General features: G+C 38.2%; 1 protein-coding gene across 1 annotated transcript in view; it reads right to left on the bottom strand.

Annotated features, from left to right (window-relative positions):
- The window catches only part of LOC124616663 (molybdenum cofactor biosynthesis protein 1-like), a gene marked incomplete at its 3' end in the record, with an annotated part of 42,565 nt that extends 18,856 nt beyond the window's left edge, over positions 1-23,709 (bottom strand). The window contains exons 1-3 of the mRNA XM_047144992.1: positions 23,581-23,709; positions 22,255-22,475; positions 14,582-14,837 (exon numbers count right to left, since the gene is read on the bottom strand). Coding sequence (XP_047000948.1) covers positions 14,582-14,837; positions 22,255-22,475; positions 23,581-23,709 — 606 coding nt within the window. The remainder of the gene's footprint in view (positions 1-14,581; positions 14,838-22,254; positions 22,476-23,580) is intronic.
- Positions 23,710-25,174: the final 1,465 nt, after the last annotated feature.

The raw sequence follows: 25,174 nt of genomic DNA, 5'->3' as shown, positions 1-25,174 counted from the left end.
AGCGCCTGACGCATAGCAAAGGCTACCTGGTAAAGCTTAACTGCTAAGCTTACGACTCGAACCAAACTACTGTAGCTGTATCGTCATTCATTTGACCTAAATTGTGTCTCATATTACAATGGACCGACTTTGTTTTGATTTGGAGGTGCGGCCTAAAACTTTTCTCTCCCCTTGAACTTCGAGTCTCAAATTTCAGGTGTGGCTTAGATTCGGGAATTTTTTTTTTTTTCTTTCCTTTATTTCGAGTCTCATTTTTCAGGTTTGAGTGCGGCTTAGATTTGGGTAAATACGGTAGGTGGTATTTCAACCAATTCTGACTATGAAATAAAACAAAGTACAGCAGGGAGCTCTGACGAATCAAAGAGCAGCGATGAAGATTCTGATGAATAGTAAAGTATGAGTTAAAAAATAAGATGCTACTGAGATCGTAAATTTTTGTTGTGTTGATGAATCTGTTAACAAACATATTCAAAAATGCACTGAAACATTGGCACATGTAGTGTTGGGAGGTGATAAACTGTCATTACTGTTAGAGGAGCTACGTATTTCTTGCTGTTCTACTCCTAAATGACACTGTATCTGAAGGTATAGAATGAATCTTCACTGGCTAGAGAAATGGGTAACACAATTTTACAAGTCTCTGCTGTCATGTAATCTCTTCAGGGAAATCATGACTGTACTAAGATTCGGTTTGTGGTTGACAAGGTCAGAGTCATTAAGAAATGCAAGGCAGCTACCATGTCAGTCCTAGAAGAGAGAGACGTAGCAAACTGTCAAAGCATGTACAGTCCCAGTCCATATGTTTGTGGTGATGTACTAACCAAGTAATACTGTGTGTCAGGCAGCGCATTACTCAAGAACCATCATGGAAAAAGGTGGAGTGGTAATTTATGTAAAAAACAACATATTTTACAATGCATTAGATTTAAAGAGCCATTGTATAGAGCAACAAATTGAAGTATGTGGTGTTGAGATTACTGTAAATGACTTCACGGCTGTAGTGTTAGCACTGTATAGATCTCCCTCAGGGAATTTGAATGTATTTCTTAAGCACTTAGATTCTTTATTATCCATACTGTACTCAAAGTCCAAGAACTTGATAATTACTGGTGACTTTAATGTTGATTTCCTAAATGAGAGCAATAGTAAAGCTGATTTAGTACATTTAATGGAGTCTTATAATCTGATGACAATAGTAGATTTCCCAACTAGGGTTGCTGTTAACAGTAAAAGTCTGATAGATAATATATTTATAGATAAGTCTACATGGAATGAGATCACTGTACATCCAATCCTTGGCCTTTCTGATCATGGTGGTCACTTGCTTAGGCTCAATTACATCAGTGTGTGCAACAGTTCCGAGCATTCTTGGAAATCTTTTAGGATAATAAATGAACAGGGCCTTAAAAAATTCAGTGATAGCCTAAAAGAGATAGACTGGAGCCGAGTTGATAGGGAAACAGATGTAAACAAAAAGTACAATTCATTTTTAAATGAATTCATGTCTGTATTTGAGTCCATCTTTCCCAAAAAAAGTAGTTAGAAATAGTCATATAGGCAATGCCAAGAAGTCTTGGATCACTACAGGGATAACAACATCTTGTAGAACAAAAAGGATGTTATACAGTTCTCTCAGGACTTGTAATGATCCAAAGAAATGACAACACTACAAACTTTACTGTAGCATTCTCAAGAAGGTTATAAATAAATCTAAAAGTATGTGCATAAAATCAGAAATTGAAAGCTCAGAAAATAAAATTAAAACTATAAGGAATGTAATAAAGAGGGAAACTGGCAGGACAACAGGGAACATGTCTCAGGTAGAGATTAAAACAGGGGACAGTATCATAAAGAAACCTGAGTTGGTTGCAGAAATATTTAATAACCACTTTTTGAGAGCAGCAGAGAAGACAAGCTGTAATGGTTCTATGGAAGAATCATTGTCCCTCCTACAGAAAGCTATTAGCAACAGAATCCCACAGTTATCCTTATCTCCATTTACTGTAAGCGAAGTCATAAGAGTAATTAGATCATTAAAAAACAAAAATTCTGCTGGTGTGGACAATATTTCTAGTAAAATACTGAAACACTGTTATAAATTTGTTAGTCCCGCCTTATGCAACATATACAATGCATCCCTACAAGATGGGATTGTCCCTGACAGACTTAAGTTGGCTGTAGTGATTCCTCTCTTTAAAAAAGGGGATAAAAGCATTGTTACAAACTATCGCCCAATATCCCTATTAACTACATTCTCAAAAATTCTAGAAAAACTCATGCACAGGAGGATTGTAGACCATATCAAATTCCATAGTATCTTAAGCAAAAATCAGTTTGGTTTTCGTGCCGGTCTTTGTACTGAACAGGCAATATTCTCTTTCAGCAACCAAGTTTTGGAAGCCATTAACAAAAAAATGTCTCCAGTGGGTATTTTTTGCGATCTTACGAAAGCCTTTGACTGTGTAAACCACCAAATTCTTTGGAAAAAGGCAGAATACTATGGTTTAGGTGGTACTGTTGGCTTGTGGCTACAATCATATCTACAGTATCAGAAGCAGACTGTAATGCTAAATGGCTCTTCTGGAGAAATTGCCTCGTCTGAATGGGGCATGATAACGTGTGGTGTGCCTCAAGGCTCCGTTTTGGGCCCACTGATTTTCCTCATCTTTATTAATGATCTTCCTCTTTGTTCTGAGACAAACAGCAAATTTACCCTGTTTGCCGATGATACCACAATTCTAATTGACGATTTGACTGATCATGATCTTGAAAAAACTACAACTACTGTTTTTAATGACATCTTAAATTGTTTCTCCTCAAATGGTCTCTCACTCAATGCAGATAAAACTCATTATATGAGGTTCCATACATCACAAAGTAATCCCAATGAAATTGACATAAAATGTAGAGATCAACCAATACAGAAAGTTGAAGAAACAAAATTCCTGGGTGCTTACATAGACAGTAAATGTAATTGGTCAGTTCACATTCTTCATCTATGTAAAAAACTTAGCTCGGCAACATTTTCACTACGGGTAATTTCTTCAGTGGCTGAAGTTGACACTATTAAGGTTGCCTACTTTGGCTACTTCCACTCATTGATGTCATATGCTATCATATTCTGGGGGAACCAACCACTTGCAAAACAAGTTTTCACCATCCAAAAAAAAAGCAATCAGAATAACGTGTGGGGTTAATCAAAGACACTCTTGCAGGCACTTGTTTCGGAAGATAGGTATCCTAACAACTGCCTCACAGTATATTTTTTCCTTGCTGACCTTTGTGTGCAAAAATTATTCCATCTACCAAGACAACAGTAAATTCCATGGTTATAACACCAGAAACAAAAACAATCTACATTTAGAAATGAAACGTCTCACTCTGGTACAAAAAGGAGTTTACTACTCCAGCATTAAGCTGTTCAATGCTCTACCACTACATATCAAATGTGTTCATACAGAACTGCCAAAATTTAAACGAGTTCTCAAAGATTACCTGACAGAGAAATCTTATTATACTGTGGATGAATACCTGAAAGAAAATGTATACCATCACTAAACTTATTGTGTCTAGAAGTAGTTCAATTGATTTTATTGTGCATTTGGGAATTAGCTCACTTTTTGTAACAACAGATTGGCTGTACATGTATTTACTCTTGTAGGCCTAATATCTGATTTAACTTTGTGCTCTTGCCTTTAACCTTTATTTGAAACTCCTTTTTCTGTCAAATGGTTGTTATGTTATCTAGCTGATATTGTATCTGTTACTGTATTTATAGTATGTCTTACTTAAACTATGTACAATTTGCCATTGAATTGCCCTTGTATAGTTTAAATTGAAACCTGTACAATTTGACACGTTCCATATCCTTGTGATTGACTCACTAACTGGATCTATGGAACAAGAAATAAATAAATAAATAAATACTGAAGTGTGATCCAAGTCGCACAAATATGGCTTTAATAATAACCTCCGAACAATATGCCTCTAAGGACTCAACAAGACACAGAACACTGATGTGCACATTACAAACTAGAATCACACAGAGAGTCAGTCAGCACTGTTCCACACTAATATATGTGCGAGTCACCAGCAGATGGCACGGCAGGGACCGCACGGCACGCTTGGCTCCCAGAGACGGCCTCCAGCAGCCAGCCCGCAATGATCAGTCCGTGACCAATTTAAAGACGCATGTACGGCAACACCACTCTCGGTGCACTCACACTGACATGTACTAGTAGCACGATACAGCAGTGATGAGTAGTAGTACCCCTCCTGTCTTGTGCACCTTTTATCTGGCTCTACAATTTACTTTCCTAGACCCACACAAATGCCTGATCCTCCTAATTCAATTTGCTCTGCAGACTATTTAAAACTTTTGAAGAAAAAGGAGCCACAATTGCACTTTGTGTGCCAGTTACTTTCCAATACATTGGCACCAGCTGATCTTATTTAAGAATAGTCAACTTTTGTAGCCATACTTACAGCACATCCTTTGCTTCCTGGCCTAAATCCAAGTTAACTCCCAGCCCCCCCCCCTCCCCCCACACACACACCCCTCTCTCCCCCTCTCGCAAATCAGCTAGTTGTGTGCTGTTATCTCACGTCACACCCTCGTCTATGAGTGCCCAGCTGTCTGGCACCTGACCCCTCTACCTGCACCCCTAGCTAGCCCACAGATGGCTCCCCACTCTCCCACGAGCCACTAAATGCTTCCCTCCAAACCCCTCCCATCTCTCTCCATCTCTCACATTGCCTCAACCCACCCCATCCTACCCCACTCTAAAGCCCCACCTCACTCCAGAACACTCACCATGGGCCAGTAAAGAGCTGGCAGTTGAGCGACCACAGCATAAGGAGACATGCATGCGCATGTGAGAGAGAGAGAGTGTGTGTGTGTGTGTGTGTGTGTGTGTGTGTGTGTGTGTGTGGGCGCGCGCACATGTTTTCCCTACAGCTAGAAAAAGAAAGTGCATTCTGGAAGCTCGCCAAGTAACATACCTTTTAGTTTGGAAGGTAGAAGACGAGGTACTGGTGGAAGTAAAGCTGTGAGGACGGGTCGTGAGTCGTGCAAGGATAGCTCAGCACTTGCCCACGAAAGGCAAAGGTCCCAAGTTTGACTCTTGGTCCGGCACACAGTTTTAATCTGCCAGGAAGTTTCATATCAGTGCACACTCCACTGCACGGTGAAAATCTCATTCTACATACCTTTTGTTCGTGTGCCTATCGATGAGACAGTGCTTCTGCCTTTTGGTGAGCCATCTCCTTTATTCCTAAATAATTCGTAATTTTCAACAGAAACTTTCTGTACCTTATTGTTGCATCCTACATTACAATATGCAGTTTCCACAATATGTGGTCATCTGTGAATATAATGGGGGTAACAACTGTAGGAGACCAAAAACTGACTGCAGTAAGCAAGTTCAAGTTAGTGTACGCTGCAGTAGTTACCCAGAGGTGAAGAGGGTCACAAAGGATAAGCTAGCATGGGCAACTCCATGAAACCAATCTTCAGATGGAAGATCACAACAATAAAAACATTTGATTCAGCATACAACAGGCTCCAAACAGCATACATAACCTGTATGCTCAGAAACACAGAAAATCATATTGGTTCCATCAGCAGGAAACTTCAGCCCGTAATTGTTATGGAACACTGCGGCGATTTTGTTCATTAATAAAACCCAAAACTGGGGAGTAATAAGAGAGTATTGTTGTAACTTCTTATCAACCTGGTTACCAAAATACATATTAAGAAGACTGGTAAAGTGTTATTTTGAAGGGGTCACTCCAAAGCGCCACGAAAGTATTTGAGCAATGTATAAAATTAGAGAATCAGTGCACAATATTGAAAGCCTATCTACATTATCTATATCTGCATGACTAGTCTGTAATTCACAATTAATTGCTGGCAGAGGGTTCAGAGAACCACCCTCAACCTATTTATCTACCATTCCACTCCCCTACAGCATTTGAGGAAAACCAAACACTTCAATATTTCCGTACAAGCTCTGATTTCTCTTATTTTATTACAATGATCATTTCTCCGTATGTAAGAGGGCTCTAACAAAATATTTTCACATTCGGAGGAGAAAATTGATGATTGAAATTTTAAGAACCTGCTCCAGCAAAATGCTTTTGCTTTAATGACTGCCACCCCAATTCACATGCGATATCTGTGGCATGCACTTTCCTGTTTCCCAATAATACAAAATGAGCTGCCCTTCTTTGAACTTTTAAATGATGTCCTTTGTCAGTCCTATCTGGTAAGGATCTCACACCATGCAGAATACTCCAAAAGAGGACAGACAAGTATAGTTGTAGATAGTCTCTTTAGTAATCCTAACCTTCTAAATGTTTTACTATTAAATCACAGTCCTTTGTTTGCTTTCCCACCACGTTATCTATGTGAGCATTCCAATTTAAGTTATTTGTAAATGTAATTCCTAAGTATTCAATAGACTTCACAGCCTTTAGATCTGCGTGAATTATCATGTAACCAAAATTTAGTAGATGCCTTCTACTACTCATGCGGATGACATAACAATTTTTATTATTTAAGGTCAGTTACCACTTTTTGCATCATATGGATAGGTAGCCTAAATCATTTTGCAGTTCGTTTTGATCATCTGATCACTTTACAAGACAGTAAATGATATGCAAGACTGTAAATGATAGCATCATCTAAGAGGACTGCTCAGATTCTCTCTTAAATTGTTAATGTAGATCGGCAACAGCAGGTGGTCTATAACACTTCCTTGAGGAATGTCAGATATCACTTTTGTTTTACTTGACGATTTTCCATCAATTACTATAAACTGTGACCTTTCTGACAGGAAACCACACATCCAGTTGCACAACTGAGACAATACACCATAGGCACACAATATGATTAGAAAATACTTGTGAGGAACTGTTTCAAAAAGTCTTCTGGAAATCTACAAATATGGAATCAATTTGAGAGCCCCAGTCGGCAGCACTTATTACTTTGCGTGACTAAAGAGCTAGCTGTGTTTTAAAAGGTCAATATTTCTGAATCTATCTTGGCTATTTATCAATGAATCATTATCTTTGAGATAATTCATAATATTCAAACACAATATATGTTCCAAAATCCTAATGCAAATCAACATTAGTGATATGAGTCTGTTATTTAGTAGATTACTCCTCTTTTCTTTCTTGAGCATTGGTGTGACCTGAGCAACTTTTCAGTCTCTAGGTATGGATCTTTATCAAATGAGTGGCTATATGTTGTTGTTGTGGTCTTCAGTCCTGAGACTGGTTTGATGCAGCTCTCCATGCTACTCTATCCAGTGCAAGCTTCTTCATCTCCCAGTACCTACTGCAACCTACATCCTTCTGAATCTGCTTAGTGTATTCATCTCTTGGTCTCCCCCTACTATTTTTACCCTCCACGCTGCCCTCCAATACTAAATTGGTGATCCCTTGATGCCTCAGAACATGTCCTACCAACCGATCCCTTCTTCTGGTCAAGTTGTGCCACAAACTTCTTTTCCCCCCAATCCTATTCAATACTTCCTCATTAGTTATGTGATCTACCCATCTAATCTTTAGCATTCTTCTGTAGCACCACATTTCGAAAGCTTCTATTCTCTTCTTGTCCAAACTATTTACCATCCATGTTTCACTTCCATACATGGCTACACTCCATACAAATACTTTCAGAAATGACTTCCTGACACTTACATCTATGCTCGATGTTAACAAATTTCTCTTCTTCAGAAACGCTTTCCTTGCCATTGCCAGTCTACATTTTATATCCTCTCTACTTCGACCAACATCAGTTATTTTGCTCCCCAAATAGCAAAACTCCTTTACTACTTTAAGTGTCTCATTTCCTAACCTAATTCCCTCAGCATCACCTTACTTCATTCGACTACATTCCATTACACTCGTTTTGCTTTTGTTGATGTTCATCTTATATCCTCCCTTCAAGACACCATCCATTCCGTTCATCTGCTCTTCCAAGTCCTTTGCTGTCTCTGACAGAATTACAATGTCATCGGCGAACCTCAACGTTTTTATTTCTTCTCCATGGATTTTAATACCTACTCCGAATTTTTCTTTTATTTCTTTTACTGCTTGCTCAATATACAGATTGAATATCATCGGGGAGAGGCTATAACCCTGTCTTACTCCCTTCCCAACCACTGCTTCCCTTTCATGTCCCTCGACTCTTATAACTGCCATCTGGTTTCTGTACAAATTGTAAATAGCCTTTCGCTCCCTGTATTTTACCCCTGCCACCCTTAGAATTTGAAAGAGAGTATTCCAGTCAACATTGTTAAAAGATTTCCCTAAGTCTACAAATGCTAGAAACGTAGGTTTGCCTTTCCTTAATCTTTCTTCCAAGATAAGTCGTAAGGTCAGTAATGCCTCACATGTTCCAGTATTTCTACGGAATCCAAACTGATCTTCCCTGAGGTCGGCTTCTACTAGTTTTTCCATTCGTCTGTAAAGAATTCGTGTTAGTATTTTGCAGCTGTGGCTTATTAAACTGATTGTTCGGTAATTTTCACATCTGTCAACACCTGCTTTCTTTGGGATTGGAATTATTATATTCTTCTTGAAGTCTGATGGTATTTCGCCTGTTTCATACATCTTGCTCACCAGATGGTAGAGTTTTGTCTGGACTGGCTCTCCCAAGGCCGTCAGTAGTTCCAATGGAATGTTGTCTACTCCAGGGGCCTTGTTTCGACTCAGGTCTTTCAGTGCTCTGTCAAACTCTTCACGCAGTATTGTATCTCCCATTTCATCTTCATCTACATCCTCTTCCATTTCCATAATATTGTCCTCAAGTGTATCGCCCTTGTATAGACCCTCTATATACTCCTTCCACCTTTCTGCTTTCCCTTCTTTGCTTAGAACTGGGTTTCCATCTGAGCTCTTGATGTTCATGCAAGTGGTTCTCTTATCTCCAAAGGTCTCTCTAATTTTCCTGTAGGCAGTACCTATCTTACCCCTAGTGAGATAAGCCTCTACATCCCTACATTTGTCCTCTAGCCCTCCCTGCTTAGCCATTTTGCACTTCCTGTCGATCTCATTTTTGAGACATTTGTATTCCTTTTTGCCTGCTTCATTTACTGCATTTTTATATTATCTCCTTTCATCAATTAAATTCAATATTTCTTCTGTTACCCAAGGATTTCTACTAGCCCTCGTCTTTTTACGTACTTGATCCTCTGCTGCCTTCACTACTTCATCCATCAAAGCTACCCATTATTCTTCTACTGCATTTCTTTCCCCCATTCCTGTCAATTGTTCCCTTATGCTCTCCCTGAAGCTCTGTACAACCTCTGATTCTTTCAGTTTATCCAGGTCCCATCTCCTTAAATTCCCACCTTTTTGCAGTTTCTTCAGTTTTAATCTTACAGGTCATAACCAATAGATTGTGGTCAGAGTCCACATCTGCCCCTGGAAATGTCTTACAATTTAAAACCTGGTTCCTAAATCTCTGTCTTACCATTATATAATCTATCTGATACCTTTTAGAATCTCCAGGGCTATATATGATTTCTAATGGAGCTATTGTATCAGCATTCTCTGAAAGAAACATAACTGCTTTATGACACTGAGGAGAGCTACTACTAAGTTACTCACAGTTGCAGTTGTTCTTGATTTGAATACTGCAATAATAACTTTGTTGTCTTTGGTGAAGAAATTTCAGAAATCCGTGTTTAGTAACCCTGCTTTAGTAGCACTGTCATCAGTAATATTACCACAGCTATTGCGCAGTGAAGGTATTGGTTGTGTCTTGCCATTGGTGTACTACACATGCAACCAGAACCTCTTTGGATTTTCTTCCAGATTTCAAAACGAAGTTTCACTATGGGAACTATTAAACACATCTTGCACTGAAACCCACCCTAAGTTTCGAGCTTCAGTAAAACATCGCTAATCTTGGAGATTTTGCATTCTTTTAAATTTTGACATGCTTTTTTTCATTGCTTCTGCAGCTGAGTTTTGACATATTTTGTGCACCACCCTTTTAATTTATTTGGTATCCTTTCAATTTATTTGGTATATATCTCTTAATTGATGTCGATACTATTTCTCTGAATTTAAGCCATGTCTGGTCTACACTTACAAAGTCAGGCTTGAAGGAGTAGAGACTAAGTAGAGACCGTCTCCTTGGAAGGCATCAAGTTAATTTTTATATGCTTTCTCATTAAATGCCCTATTGTGTAGGGCTGAAAATTAATAGGGATAAGGTAAACAGAATGTGCAAAGTAAGTGGAAATTACTCGTCTCTTCCCCGATTACAGTGCAATAGAAGATAATACAAGATGTTGACAGATTGCCATATCTCGGTAGCTTTATATGTAATAATGAGGTCACAGATGCAGAAATCACCAGCAGAACTGGAAAATCAGTCCATATGGCAATTAGGTCTGTAATATGCCAACAAAGCTTTGACTGCACTCCTTTATCGTTTATATGTGTGAGACTTGGAAAATGTCAGTAAAATCAGCACACAGTCTCCATGTTTTTCACCAACAATGCTAGAGATGAATTCTGAAGATGTTAACCCAACCAAGTTACAAACGATGAAGTGCTGAGAATAAGAGGTCTACACAGCCTGCACAAAATTATTGTTGAAAGAAGACTGAGGATTGCAGGTTATGTTCTACGCATGTAAGGTGGAAGAATCCCAAAATCAACACTGTTGTTGAAATCAATGGACAGATACAGATGTACAGGAAGACCTTTTAACACCTGGAACTTTTGCAATGAATCTTCAATCCATGGACACAAACTTGGAGGAAGGTGAGAACTTGGCAGCTGATCAAGTGAACTAGTGGAAACCAGTTCCTTGTATGGTACACAGCAAATCTGAGTAAGTTAGTAAGTAAGTAAGTAAGTAAAGTACAACTGGGGATTTTGCAAAACTGTTGGATGATCGATATTATTGTCTAGATTTGACACTGTTGGACTTCTACCTTTTCCTTGATGTGTATTCTTCAAATTGTGAGTTTTACGAGAAAGCTGATAGATACTTACCAATCAACCTTCCCTGACACGAACTGACATTGTCTCTTTATAAATTCTACTGTGCTAACAATTATCTACTGAGAATCCTCAACTAGGTCTCCGCAGCTCAAATGAGCCAGTTTCTTTTAAATTTCTGTCTTTGGCTATAATTGTCTTCCAAGTATGGTGACACAACATCCTGTCATGAAACTTTTGCCTTTACACTTGTTTACTTTTCTGGACACTGCCTTTTTCTGCACTGTGCACTAAATACACTATGTGAGTAATGTCCAATCTCCAACAACCAATCGTGAACTGTAAACAGCTGTAAACTCTACCAGGGCACATAGCAAACAATTAACATTTGTGTTTTAGTGTTCTAAGCTGTGAGGTCATCAGCGGACAAATAATTTAGTACCTATTCCTGGACAGCCAGAGTGGCCGTGTGGTTCTAGGCGCTACAGTCTGGAACCGAATGACCGCTACGTTCGCAGGTTCGAATCCTGCCTCGGGCATGGATGTGTGTGATGTCCTTAGGTTAGTTAGGTTTAATTAGTTCTAAGTTCTAGGCGACTGATGACCTCAGAAGTTAAGTCGCATAGTGCTCAGAGCCATTTGAACCTATTCCTGACGTGCAGTTGTTTGGAACAACAACTGACATGATCCAAAATATTACTTTCTTTTATTATAGCTTCACTTTTATTTTGTCTAATGATTACTAATTTCAGTATCAAATTCCATCATCAAGCCACTATATGATCAGAAAGCATAGTGTATCGTTAAAATATTGTTTAATAAACAGATTACCATTATATCATCATTCCTTAAAGTAATGTCCAAAGTGGAAGGACAGATGATTAATTTTGAGTATATACTAAAGTCAGAGTACTGAACCGGATATGAAAGAAGGAAAACCAGAAGGGCAGTGAGAGACGGGTGCCTTCTATCACCTTACTTCCTTAATATGTTCATCAAGGAAGTAATAGCAACAACAAAGAAAAGATGACCAGAATCAAAAGGTAATTTCTGGAATACGCCATGGAAATGTGATAGGACCATTACATTTACAATGTATATAAATGATCCAGTAGAAAGTGTCAGAGGCTCCTTAATATTGTTCACAGGTACTACACTTGTCCATCAGAAAGTAGCAATAACAGAAGACAGTATCAATTTGCACAATGACCTGCAGAGGATTGGTGAATGATGTAGGCTCTGGCAGTTGACCCTGCACATAAATAAATGTAACATATCACACACACACACACACACACACACACAGGAAAAGAAATCCAATACTGTACAACTACACTATTAATGACAAATTGCTGGAAACAGAATCTACCATAAAATATCTAGAAGTAACTATCCAGAGCAACCTTAAAGTGGAATGACCACATAAAACAGCAATAGAAAAGCAGATGCCAGACTAAGATTCACAGGAAGAATCTTAAGTGAATGTAAATTACCCCTGTGTCCTTACCCAGTAAGACTGACAGAAGAGAGAAAGAAGATCCAATGAAGTGCGGAGTGTTTTGTCACAGGATCATTTAGTCGCTGTGAGATCATTACAGAGATGCTCAGCAACTCCAGTGGTAGATGCCATAAGAGAGCAGTTGTGCATCACGGAAAGATTTACTACCCAAATTTCGAGAGAGTAGTTTCCGAGAAGAGTCTGACAACATAATAGTTTCTCTCATATACAATTCACGAAATGATCACGAGAAGAAAATTTGAGAAGTTAGAGATAATACAGAAGTGTACTGACAGTCATTCTTCCCAAGCACTGTTCACAAGTGGAACAAGGCAGAGGGGATCAGTTGGTGGCATGAGACGTACCCCCTGCCACACACAGTTAGGTGGTTTTTGGAGCATGATGTCGATATGGAAACTTAATTGCATGCATATACACTGCAGATTGACGACATCACAATAGTAAATCAGAGTAGGAACTAAATAAAATGTTTCAGGCCTTAAATCAAGAAGTTGTAAAACTAAAGCTAAAAATGAATACAAAGAAGACAAAAGTTATGGCTACAGACAAGAAAGGAGGAGGAGGTAGGACTGACACAAGAACAGGCAATGAGCAACTCAAGAAAGGAACTGAAATTCAATATCTCAGTAGCATTTTGCAAGAAAACAATCAATATTTCAAGGCATTCAAGAAAAGAATAGCACAGGTGAAGAGTTCCTTCCAAAATAAGAAGAAGCTGCAACTGAATAAACATATCAGCTTCCACATTAAGAAAATATTTGTAAAGACCTTTGTGTGGAGTGTTCTGACACACAGATGCAAAATCTGTACATTAGAAAAGCCAAAGGAAGCTCGCCTCAGACCTGCTGAAATGTGGTTCTGGAGGAGAAGTACAAGAACTATCTGCATTGACAGAAAAATTAAAGGAAATAGGAGAGAAGAAAGAACCACTGAAAGTTATAGGCCAGGGCAAAGCAAAATACACTGGACACTTAACTGGAGATGATAATCTTTTAAAAAACATTTCTGAAGGCAAGATCGTAGGTAAGAAAACAAGGGGATGACTGAGAACATCCTACTTAAACAATATGATCAATGAATGGGATTTTCTTCACACATGGAGATGAAGACAACTGCTGAAGAAAGGAAGCTGTGGCTGCAGAGACAAGGTTTAACCTTTTGGAAGAGTAAGGACAAACTAATACAAAATATGAGTCTGCATGGTAGCTACATATGGAATAAATGACAACTTCTTGTGTGCAGTCATCAAGTCACTTACCTCAGTAGGTGTCTTATCTACTAAAAGTAAAGGTCACTGTTGTGCTTTCAATAGATGTGAACTGCACCCTGAAAATGGTATGTCTAGTTTGCAGTTGTACAGAAGCTTTTTATTTTGCAAAATGGTTCAAATGGCTCTAAGCACTATGGGACTTAACATCTGAGGTCATCAGTCCCCCAGACTTAGAACTACTTAAACCTAACTAACCTAAGGACATCCCTGCCTGAGGCAGGATTCGAACCCGCGATCATAGCAGCAGCACGGTTCTGGACTGAAGTGCCTAGAACCGCTCGGCCACAGTGGTCAGCTTTTATTTTGCACAGAAATGTTTGATAATAAGATGAACTGATGCTGGCACTTGCTACTGAAACCAGTAGCACTTAGACACAACAAAAATGTGACTACAGAATTAAGAATAATTTTTCCAAACAATCGAGTATTTTTACCAAAACAACACCACAATAGTGGAAACTTATTTTAAACTAAAGACACAAAAGAAAAAAAGAGAAACTGTAAAGATCTTGAGTCTCATAAGACTCTCTTGGGAGGAAAATATAAGATTTTTAATTGGTAAACTTGCAAGGCATCCTTTTTATGTTGTATAAACTACGAAACTGTTAGCATCGTCAGCTAAAATTTACTTCTTCTGTCTTAATATACCTTCCTTCACTTACAGCTGCAGTGTGGAGACAGCGGTGAGGGTGGGAGCGGGGATGGGGGCGAGGGTGTGGGCATACTGCTTTAAAATGGTGATTCTTGTATTGATATTCTTAACAACAGATTTATATCTTTTGTTTATGAAAGTCTGCATGCGATGACAGCTGCACTAGTAATACCTTCACAGGGTCGTATTCAAGTTGCAAGGCTAGATCTATGCCAACCATGACACGCTCCCAGCCTTCCCTCCTCGTGATCTGGTTGTAGCGTTGGGACTGCAGGGTGTCTAAGCTGATGTTCAGACCGTCAAGCCCTGCCCTCTGCAAGGCAACCAGCTGTCTTGTCAACATGAGGCCATCGGTTGTCATTAAGACACTTTCGAGATCTTTTATTTCCTTCAAAGCACCCGTGAAACAGCAAATTATTCTAAAGAAACTGAAACAAATAATTTGTAACATTGCTGCTGCATATGAAACAAAACTCCAGTTGATAAATTGAAAATACAAATTCCTCAAAAGTTAACTGTACATTTGCCCTAATACAAAGAGATAAGAAGGGTTAATAAACTGAATTGAAGAATGCAAGTTAAGATAGCAATGGAAAAATAATTAGAGGCATAAGATCACCTACTGCAACAGGGAAATGGGAATCAATATGAACCATTACCCAGCTACTGTCAACTGATTCCATGTCTCCATGCACACTGTATAAACCACTGTGGGTTTGTCCGACAAAGTACATTGTTGTACCACACATTATGGTTTTTCCCCATTCAATGCTCATGTGGAGTGTGGGAAGAATGATTCTTTAAATGGTTCTGTGCATGCTGTAATTAATCTTGCCTTCATGGTCCCTATAGGAGTGATACATATGCGGTTATTGTATAATCCCTAAATACCTCACTTAATACAGGTTCCTGAAATTTCATAAGTTAGGTTTTGTCATATATTTGGCGTCTATCTTCACTTGTCTGGCATTTCCAATTTTTAGTAGCTTCTTGATGCTCTCCCATGCATCAAATAAATCTATGATCAATCATGCTACACTATTTTGTATACATTCAATGTCTGCCATTAGCCTTATTTGTTATGGGTCATACTTAAGCAATATTCTAGAATGGGCCACACAAGTATTTTGTAAGCAATGTCCTCTATAGACTGATTGCATTTTCCAGTGTCTTACCAATGAATTGAAGTCTGCATTCTGCTTTGCCTACAAGTGAGTCTATGTCACCATTTCATTTCATCCAGATATTTGTATGAGTTGACCAATTAAAACTGTGATTATTTGATAATGTAGTCATACAATACTGTCTTTTTTTGTTTTGTGATGTGCTCCAATTTACATTTCTGAAAACTTAAACTCAGTTGCCTATCTTTGGACCAAATTGAAATGTTATGATCTGACTCAAATTTGTGCAGATTTTTTTCAGGCAATAATTCATTATAGACAACTCTATCATCCAGGAAAAGTATGAGGTTCCTTATAATATCGTCTTCCAGAACATTAAGGTACAACATTAATGTAATGGTATAAATTACTATAACTGTATAAATAAGTTTATAAGTGTGTAAAATACATTGAACTATTTGTTACAACAAAATATTGTACCGGTATACTCAGCAAGATGTTAAATCAGCAGATAGCTACATTTTATGTTCAACATTTTGTGTACAGCATATATGCTGGAAAGGATTTATACCCAAATTGAATAAATCTGAAGAAATGGTAGTGTGTGTCTGGAAAAAAAATCCGTAAATACTCATACAGTCCAATTTGCTATTATGTCACTGTTACTGAAATATAATACAAAGTAACTGAATTCGATGAACATTCTCAGAGTGCAATATGCCTCAGAGTGAAATGCACAGTAATGTCAACATTATTTTTTAGGCTATGTTTGTGAAAATGGATGAAAGCAAACCACACATTTTGTTCTCAATCTGCAGAAGCATTATGCACTGTGAAACACTGTACTGGTGTTATACATAAAAGCTGTCTCATTGCCAACATCTTTCCCCTGCTGGCTGTTCTACACTTCTCATAACTAATTCAACACGTTGTAAGATATTTTATGCTGTATGACACCACAGTCCAATCTGGTTAGGATAGCATAAAAATAATATATGAATTTCAGTATTGAAACTGGAAAAGCAGAACAGCTCTCATCACACTGGATATCAAATCGAGGTTGGATTACAGCCATGGGTACATCATTTCATGCTACTCAACTGAATGTCATATGTCAGAGTTCTTCAACTGTAGTGGCTGGCGACTGGTGGCTGGCGGCTGGTGGCATACCCATCTCTTGGCATCCTGTGAACAGACGTTCTCCACAGGTGACAGATTTGAAGAAAATGCTGGATACGGCAACAGTGGAACACTCTCTGTATCGAGGTAGCTCAGTACAGCTCAGGTGATGTGTAGTCTTGCATTATCTTGTTAAAAGATAACATCAAAGAAAGACTTGTAAGGGATAGAACAATTTATCAGCTTCCTGAACATCCTTCCAACAGCGAGGAAAACAAAATAAACAAGAAAGAAGAACAAAAATACAACGCTGCTGACATTCCTAATTTAAACTAGAGGTATGTGATGCTGTAAATATGATTCCCAATTACCAAATTGTGAATACGCCCGATTTAAAAATTTATCACCATAATGTGCAATCCCTGCGTAATAAGATCGATGAAATTAACGTTCTATTAACACATGAACTTAATTATATCTCAGTGTTATGCATTTCTGAGCACTGGCTTAGCCCAGAATTAATCCAGAATACTAAAATAAACAAATTTGTCTTGGCTGCTTACTACTGCAGGAAAAACAGCAAACAGTGTGGGGTAGCAATTTACACAAAGGATAATGTAGATTTTATTACACTACCTGACTTAACTAGGGCAAATGTCGAAAAGGATTATGAAATTGCAGCTATAAAAATTACTCAGTTCAACCTGGTTATTGCTACAGTTTACCGATCACCGTCTGGGAATTTTGAACTTTTCTTAAACAAAATGGAGTCATTGCTAAATAAAGTAAATAAAATGGATTGTGAATTTATAATCTGTGGTGACTTCAATATTGACTTCCTCATGAATAGTGGAAATAGGGAGACCATTTTGAACCTTGCAACGTCCTTCAATTTAAAGGCTGAAGTAAAAGCAGCTACCCGAGTATCAGAAACTTGTCAAACAGCTCTTCATCAGTTTCTAGTAAATAAGAGTTTACACAACACCTCACTAAAAATTTTCAATGCAGGTTTTAGTGATCATCTTGCTCAAATATGAAGCATAAAAGTACAAGGCAGTATTATTAACAACATGTCTTTTAGAACAGCGTATCGAAGCTATAATCAGCATAATGTGAACTACTTCAACAACTTATTACACAAAGAAAAATGGCTAGGAGTGTACAAAATGAATGATATTAATGAAAAATTCGACACTTTCATTGATACATTAACCCATTTCTTTGAACTTGCATTCCCACTGAAAACATTAACCATACGGGGAAACTCTAGAACAAACAGCTGGATCACAAAGGGAATAAGGGTTTCATGCCAGAAGAGAAGACTACTTCATGAAATATGTAACTCGAAAAATTCCTCACCTGTAGTACGCGCATACTATAAAAAATACTCCAAAATATTAAGAAAAGTAATAAAAGCAGCAAAAATAATGCATAATGATGAAATCATTTATAATTCAGCTAATAAATCAAAGGCTATGTGGAGTGTTATAAAAAAAGAATGTGGAGAATACAGACAACCTTGGAAAAATATAACACTATCACATAAAAATAAAAAAGTAACAAACCCCTTAGAAGTAGCTAACACATTTAACAACTTTTTCACAGGTGTTGCTGAAAATATGTTACAATCAAATTTTAAGAGCATCCAGGCAAATGAATATAAAATAAGTACATGTAGAGGATCAATGTACATCGGTTCTGTTTCACAAGATGAAGTAGCTAAAGCAATAAAAGGACTAAAAAATTCCAAATTGGCAGGTATTGATGGTATACCTGCAACAGTGTTAAAGAAGAGCGCATCAAACCTAACTGAAGTACTCACACATTTATGCGACTGCTCACTTCAGGCAGGCACTTTCCCTGATGTGTTAAAAACATCAAAAGTTATTCCTGTATATAAAAAAGGGGATAAAGACAATGTAAATAACTACAGACCCATCACAATTTTCTCCTGCATCTCTAAAGTACTGGAAAAAGTTATGTATGAGAAACTTATGAAATTTATAAATAAAAACAGCATCCTATGTAATGAACAACATGGATTCAGAAATAAGAGGTCAACGACAACTGCTGTCTATGAGTGCATCAATTTCATCCTAAACCTGATGGACAAAAAACAGGAAACAATAGGAGTCTTTATTGACTTGTCAAAAGCTTTTGACATGGTGGACCATAAAATTCCGCTATCAAAGCTAGAAAGATATGGTATTCGAGGTCTGTCCAACAAGTGGATCAGTTCCTTCCTGACAAATCGTATGCAGGCAGTGTGCGTCAAGCACACAAATATTGAACTAAAAACTGTATCTAATCACTTATCTGACTATAAACAAATAAAATGTGGTGTACCCCAAGGATCCGTATTGGGACCCCTTCTGTTTCTTCTGTACATAAATGATCTAAGCTTAAATATTGATGCACACAAATCAATCATATTTGCAGATGACACCACGATTCTACTAAAAGGAGATGACAATGAACAGTTACAGCAGACAGTAAACACAGTCACGAAACAACTTAGCAGCTGGGCACAGAGTAATCGGCTTGCAATAAACAGTAAGAAAACCGTTGCTCTAAAATTCCACAATGTTCCTAACAAGGACATGTTTATCCCATCAGTCTCTATCAATGACGAAGCAGTTGGTAACAGTACTGAAACCAAATTCTTACGACTTTGGCTGCAGAGTGACATCAGATGGAACAAGCATATTGAATGTCTCAATGCAGAACTGACCAAAACACGTCATCTTCTTTGTTCATTAAAATCATGCTGTAGTGAGAAAACAGTATTGAATGCATATCATGCGTACTTTCATTCTCGTCTTAGATATGGGGTCACCTTCTGGGGAAACTCTAAAATAGCTAATAGCACTTTTAAACTACAAAAAAAGGGCCATTAGAATCTTGTTTGGGTGCAAGCCTAGAGACTCTTGTAAACCCCTGTTTAAGAAATCTGGTATTCTCCCATTACCGTGTGTATACATTATGGAAACCCTTTTGTTCTTTAAATTAAATGTAATAGGCAAGGACCAGAGGCTAAAAAAAACTGTGATATACATGAGCACTTTACCAGACAAAACAGGAACTTACATATGACTCAAATCAGCATAGCACTGTGCCAAAAAGGTACTTTTCACATGGGAGTTAAGCTTTATAACAAACTTCCTGAAAACATAAAAGCTATCACTGAGGTCAATACATTTGGAAAATCTCTAAAGTCATATTTACAGCATCACTGCTTTTATTCCATTGAAGAATATTTAAATTTATGAAATGTGTTATATAAATACTTGTGTGTAAAGTGTATTATTGTAAGCTTAAATATGTATGCTTTGAAATTACTTTCAGCCTGTATATTTATAACTTGACTTGTCCAATGTCTTACGCATAAGCTGCTATGTAGACAACAGGACCAATAAAATACAATCTACAATCACGGAGCCCTTGAAACTAGGGCACAGCGATAGGCCTTAACAAAACACAAATGCAATGACTGCTGTCCAAATTACTGGATATGTGAACCAGAAGTTGTGACATGTATCCAGTTGCACCCCATACCATCACATCACATGCTGGACCTGCATGAGAATGACAGGTACAATCTGGCCAGGTCTGTTGGCATCAGAGCCTCCAAACACAAGTACATCAATTGTGACGATGTTGCAGAACCGAGACTCGTCTGACATGATGACACAGTGCCATTCCTGTGTCTGGCATTGTTGTCAGTTGCACCGCTGTCAGTTCACCTCTCTCTAGAGCTGCATTAAGGGCTTGACAGTCTGTGCTGCTCCAGATGCCATCACATTGTCTGTGTGGATATCTGTCTCACTGTATACAAGCCCACTTCCTGACTAAATGTACACAACTTCACTGCAGGATCACGTACGCATGAGCGAACACTTGTCTGCCCTCTCAGGTGCTAGTTGGGTGGCACTGCTGAGGCCCTGCAAGGCATTTAGCATGGCCCTCCTGAACCTACCAATTCTATGTTGGCACAAAATGAGATTCTGAGCAATGCAAGCAGCAATATAGTGAAACAATAAACCAGAGTCTCAGCAGACCATGAGCCTGCCACTGCCAAATCTGGAATGCTGATAAACATTTCTCCTTCTTCCATTATGCTTAACACGGTCTTCGTGTAAACAACCAACACTGAAATAGAATTTCTGAATGAGAAACCCGCTCCATAAGCTTTTCTTGCATGCAGAATATGCATGGGAGTGCTGAAAAGTAATGCCTCTGAATTTTTTATTCTGTTCTCAATATCGGTCGACGTATGACACGTCACGCATATTACTTGGTCAACTTTCCCACTTCACTGACTCATGGCACACCCACCTCCCGCAAACAGATGGAGTCGGCATAGGCAGCCCACTCTGACCAGAGATTGTGAATATGTTTACGGTGCACTTCGAGGAAGAGGCCCTGATGTCAACCAAATGGAAATCCATCTTCTTCTTTTCTTCTTCTTCTTCTTCTTCTTCTTCTTCTTCTGTTACGTGGATAACACACTTGTCATCTGGCCTCATGGAAGAGACAAACTTCTTGACTTCTTTGTACATCTGAACTCCACACGCCACAAAATCAAATTCACTATGGAGACCAAAGAAGAAGGAAGACTACCATAGCTGGACATCATAGTCAGGAGAATAATGGACAGCACCCTGTGCCACAGCGTGTATCTGACTCTATAAAACACATAAACTCAATTCTCCCTATGGCACTGTGAATAATTTCAATAACAAAAAGTGAGATGAATGTTGCAGCTTACAATTAATTTCCACTTTGGCTTTGTATTCAAGATCAGTCTTACCTGAGAGTGCAACATAACATCTTTAGTTAATTTAATTATATGTTCATTAGATTTTGGTTATAAGGCACGTTTTGCTGCCTAATGTTTCATCTCCAAACACTGGAAACAATCCATGGAGGAAGAGGAGTATGTAAGACATTGTTGGACCAGGTTGGAGGAATCTGTGAATTTCAATACTCTGTAGAAGAGCTCAATCATTTGAAAATAACTTTCAGACCTTGTGGCTATTCTAACAGATATACATAGGGCACTACATTCTAAAATATTTGCATCTTTCAGTGAAAAACAAGCAACTAGAGGAAAAGTTCTCTTGCCACTTGTAAAAACAGTCGCAGATCGCGACCTCTGAGTGCTATAAAGAGAAGGTATTGACGCAGTGCTTAAACCAAACAGAAGACCACAACTGCAGCCATACTCAAGCAAATTGCTATGCAGTAGTTTCAGTGAATTTGACAATGATGTGGCTGCTTTCATAGTGGCCCAGTCATATTGTGGGGTACGGAATGCCAGTGACAGGGCTGGAATTGTAGGTGACAGATGGGTTTTTGGCAAAGCCTTGTATCAATACCTCCTTAATTATTGAGCTGAAAAACTGTAAAAAACATTCATGCAGTAAAATCACACAAAAAAATTTCCTATTTCTGCAGGTATTGTGCCTTCTGTTTCTTTTTCATTACAAAAACATATTGATTCAAGTTTATAAAGTCACAACTATGTCACTGTGATTTGTGTAACACACATTCTGGAACATGTTCCAGGAATGTCATGAAACAGACAGCTTTAAATAATTACTCTAGCTCATCTTTCAAGACTTGCATGCCAACAACAACACCATCTATCCAATCTCTTTTTATTTCACTTTCATGAAAAGATTTCTCCACAAAGGATATCATCTGCCATGTAGGTAGTGCAAGAGGAAACTCCACACTAACATTTGGGTAATCAAGTGGATTCTGTGTCTTGTCAGAACCAAGTACAATCAACCCAATTTCATCTTTACCACTGGTAAATATCTGGAAACATATTAAATGGTAAAAATAAGTTTTGTTTATAACAAGTTGTATACCAATAAAAACATCACACACAGATACTCTTTATAAAATTATTTAATTGGATAGATAAAAAATCTACTCACCAAGCAGTGGCAGAACACACACATAAAAGACTGTTGTGATAGGCATGCGTTTGGAGCCAGTGACTCCTTCTTCAGGCTGAAGGGTTGCAGGGGAAGCAAGAAGGATGAAGGAAAAGGACTGGAGAGGTCTAAGAAAAGGGGTAGATTTTGGGAAAGTCACCCAGAACCATGGGTCATGGGTGACTTACGGTACAGGATGAGAAGGAAAGACTAATTGTTGGGGACTGCATCGGCAAGATTCGGAAACCTGAGAGCTTAAAGGTGGAAGACAGGGTAATATGCAAGACAGAGATTACTACTAAAACTGTATATGGTTAATAAGAGTGAGAAGGTAAGTGTATTGTATGCAACAGTTGTGGGAGGGGGCAGTGAAAATAGACGGGAAAGACAATGAAAGATGTAGAAAGCTAAAACGGAGTGAAGCAAAGAGTAATTACAGTGAAGAAAAGCTGAGACAGGAGAAATTAACGTAAATTAAGGTGAGGTGGGTGGTGAGAACCAAGGACACGTTGTAGTGCTAGTTCCCACCTGCGGAGTTCTGAGAAACTGGTGTCTGGCGGAAGAATACAGGTGGCATGTGTGGTGAAACAAGTGCCGAGGTCACGTATGCCATGTTGTAGAGCATGCTCTGCAACAGGATATTGTGAGTTTCCAGTATATACACTATGCCTATGCCCACTTATCCTAACTGATAATTTGGTGGTAGTCATGCAGATGTAGAAAGCTGAACAGTGTTTACATAATAGCTGGTATATGACATGTGTCGTTTCTATTTTTCGCCTAATCCGAAGTTCTGGGTGACTTTTCCAAAATCTACACCTTTTCCTGGAACTCTCCAGGCCTTTTCCTTTACCCTTCTTCTTTCCCCTTCAACGCTTCTGTCTGGAGGAGCCATTGGCTCCGAAAGCTTGCCAATCACAAATAATTTATTGTTTTTGTTGTTATAGTTACTCTTTATAACCTACTTAAAATACATCACGTACCCTCCTCTCCACAATTCTTCGAACACATAGTTTTGCCTTTTGCAAAAAATCACTGCGTTTCTGTATAACATACTTGGAGTCAAAGTGACCAACATCTATTACAATTATAAACAGATGAAAGAAAGTCATTGTATTTATTGGCAGTATTACGCAATCAAATATTTTGAAAGAGTTCCAGTGGTATAAATTTACAAAATCTTACAAATAAATATATACGTTTATTCTTTAAATCAATTCTTAGCAATAACATAATAGTATAAATTGCAGAATCAATATAGCCAATTTTAATGTAATGACTGCAATACAAATACAATATAACAGCGGTAAGTTATAACAAATGAGAGAGAGAGAGAGAGAGAGAGAGAGAGAGAGAGAGAGAAAGAGAGGCATTTAGACAATGTTTCATTACAGTGTGAAACTTATTAGAATTAAAATGAAGCCATAGTGAATTATTACATTCCAAAACTAACAATTATTGTGTTCCTTCACCCCAAAATAATACATTCATTAGGCAATGTATACTTTTAATTTCAGAAATTTTTACAGCTCTGAACTTCACTGCTTCGATGAATTTATTACATGTGTCAATGAATGAGGGTTGATAACACTGCTTTAGTCATTCAATTGTTCGTCATGTGATATTCGCAATGTTCTTAATAACTTCTTATGTAAAGTTCTATCATCAAAAAGATAATCTACGTAAGTTTTAAAAGTCGCGAATCTTTAAACAACAACTTGAAAATGGGTATATCAGTATTTTGTATACATTCTAGCATTGCTAGATTTACTTTTAAATTTTAAAGTATATGAGCAGATTGAGCGACTTTCCATCCAGAAAATTTGCTGTTGGCAAGACCTCACTACAAAGAAAAATGGTCTTTCTGGAGTCAAATGCTAAAAAATTCATAAATACCAGCATTGTAAGTGATACAAACAGGTATTAAGCACCGGGCATAAATATCATTCTGCTTGACGAGAAAAAAAGTAGGTAGATGAAAGAGTAAATTGGGTGCAAGGATTGAACATAAACTAACCCAAATTGCACAAAAAAAAAAACATGAGGGTCACTGCTCAAGAATTGAGAACTGCCCCCCCCCCCCTCCCCCACCCCTTCCTTGTACAGGCTTACTTTCACTTTTCAGATGAGACCATGTCCCCCATATGTGAAGAAAATAGCCAATATGTAAAGAGAATTACAGATAAAGAGTTTTCTAGAATGAGATTTTCACTCTGCAGCATAGTGTGCACTGATATGAAACTTCCTGGCAGATTAAAACTGTGTGCTTGACCAAGACTCAAACTTGGTGATCGTAGCCCCAGACCTGTGTTGCCGTTTTGGGAGGTAGATCTTGTATCTGGAAAGAGGAGATGACAGTTAGGGTACTATGGGTGAGCAGCTGCCATCAATTTTTGATGGTGCAGAACCCACAATAGTGGAACTGCTGCCTAGTCCAAAGGCACCTGTTACCAGTCTTACCCCACAATAGTGTATCGAATCCAGACGTAATGTCGAAGCTGATAATAAGTCATATGAGAGATTCCTGTAATCTAGGTGTGACTGCACCAATGCTGCATACAGCCATATCAAAGTAGA

The sequence above is a fragment of the Schistocerca americana genome, chromosome 5, assembly GCF_021461395.2.
Source record: "Schistocerca americana isolate TAMUIC-IGC-003095 chromosome 5, iqSchAmer2.1, whole genome shotgun sequence".
Lineage (NCBI taxonomy): Eukaryota > Metazoa > Arthropoda > Insecta > Orthoptera > Acrididae > Schistocerca > Schistocerca americana.
This window is presented reverse-complemented; position numbering and strand designations above follow the sequence as displayed.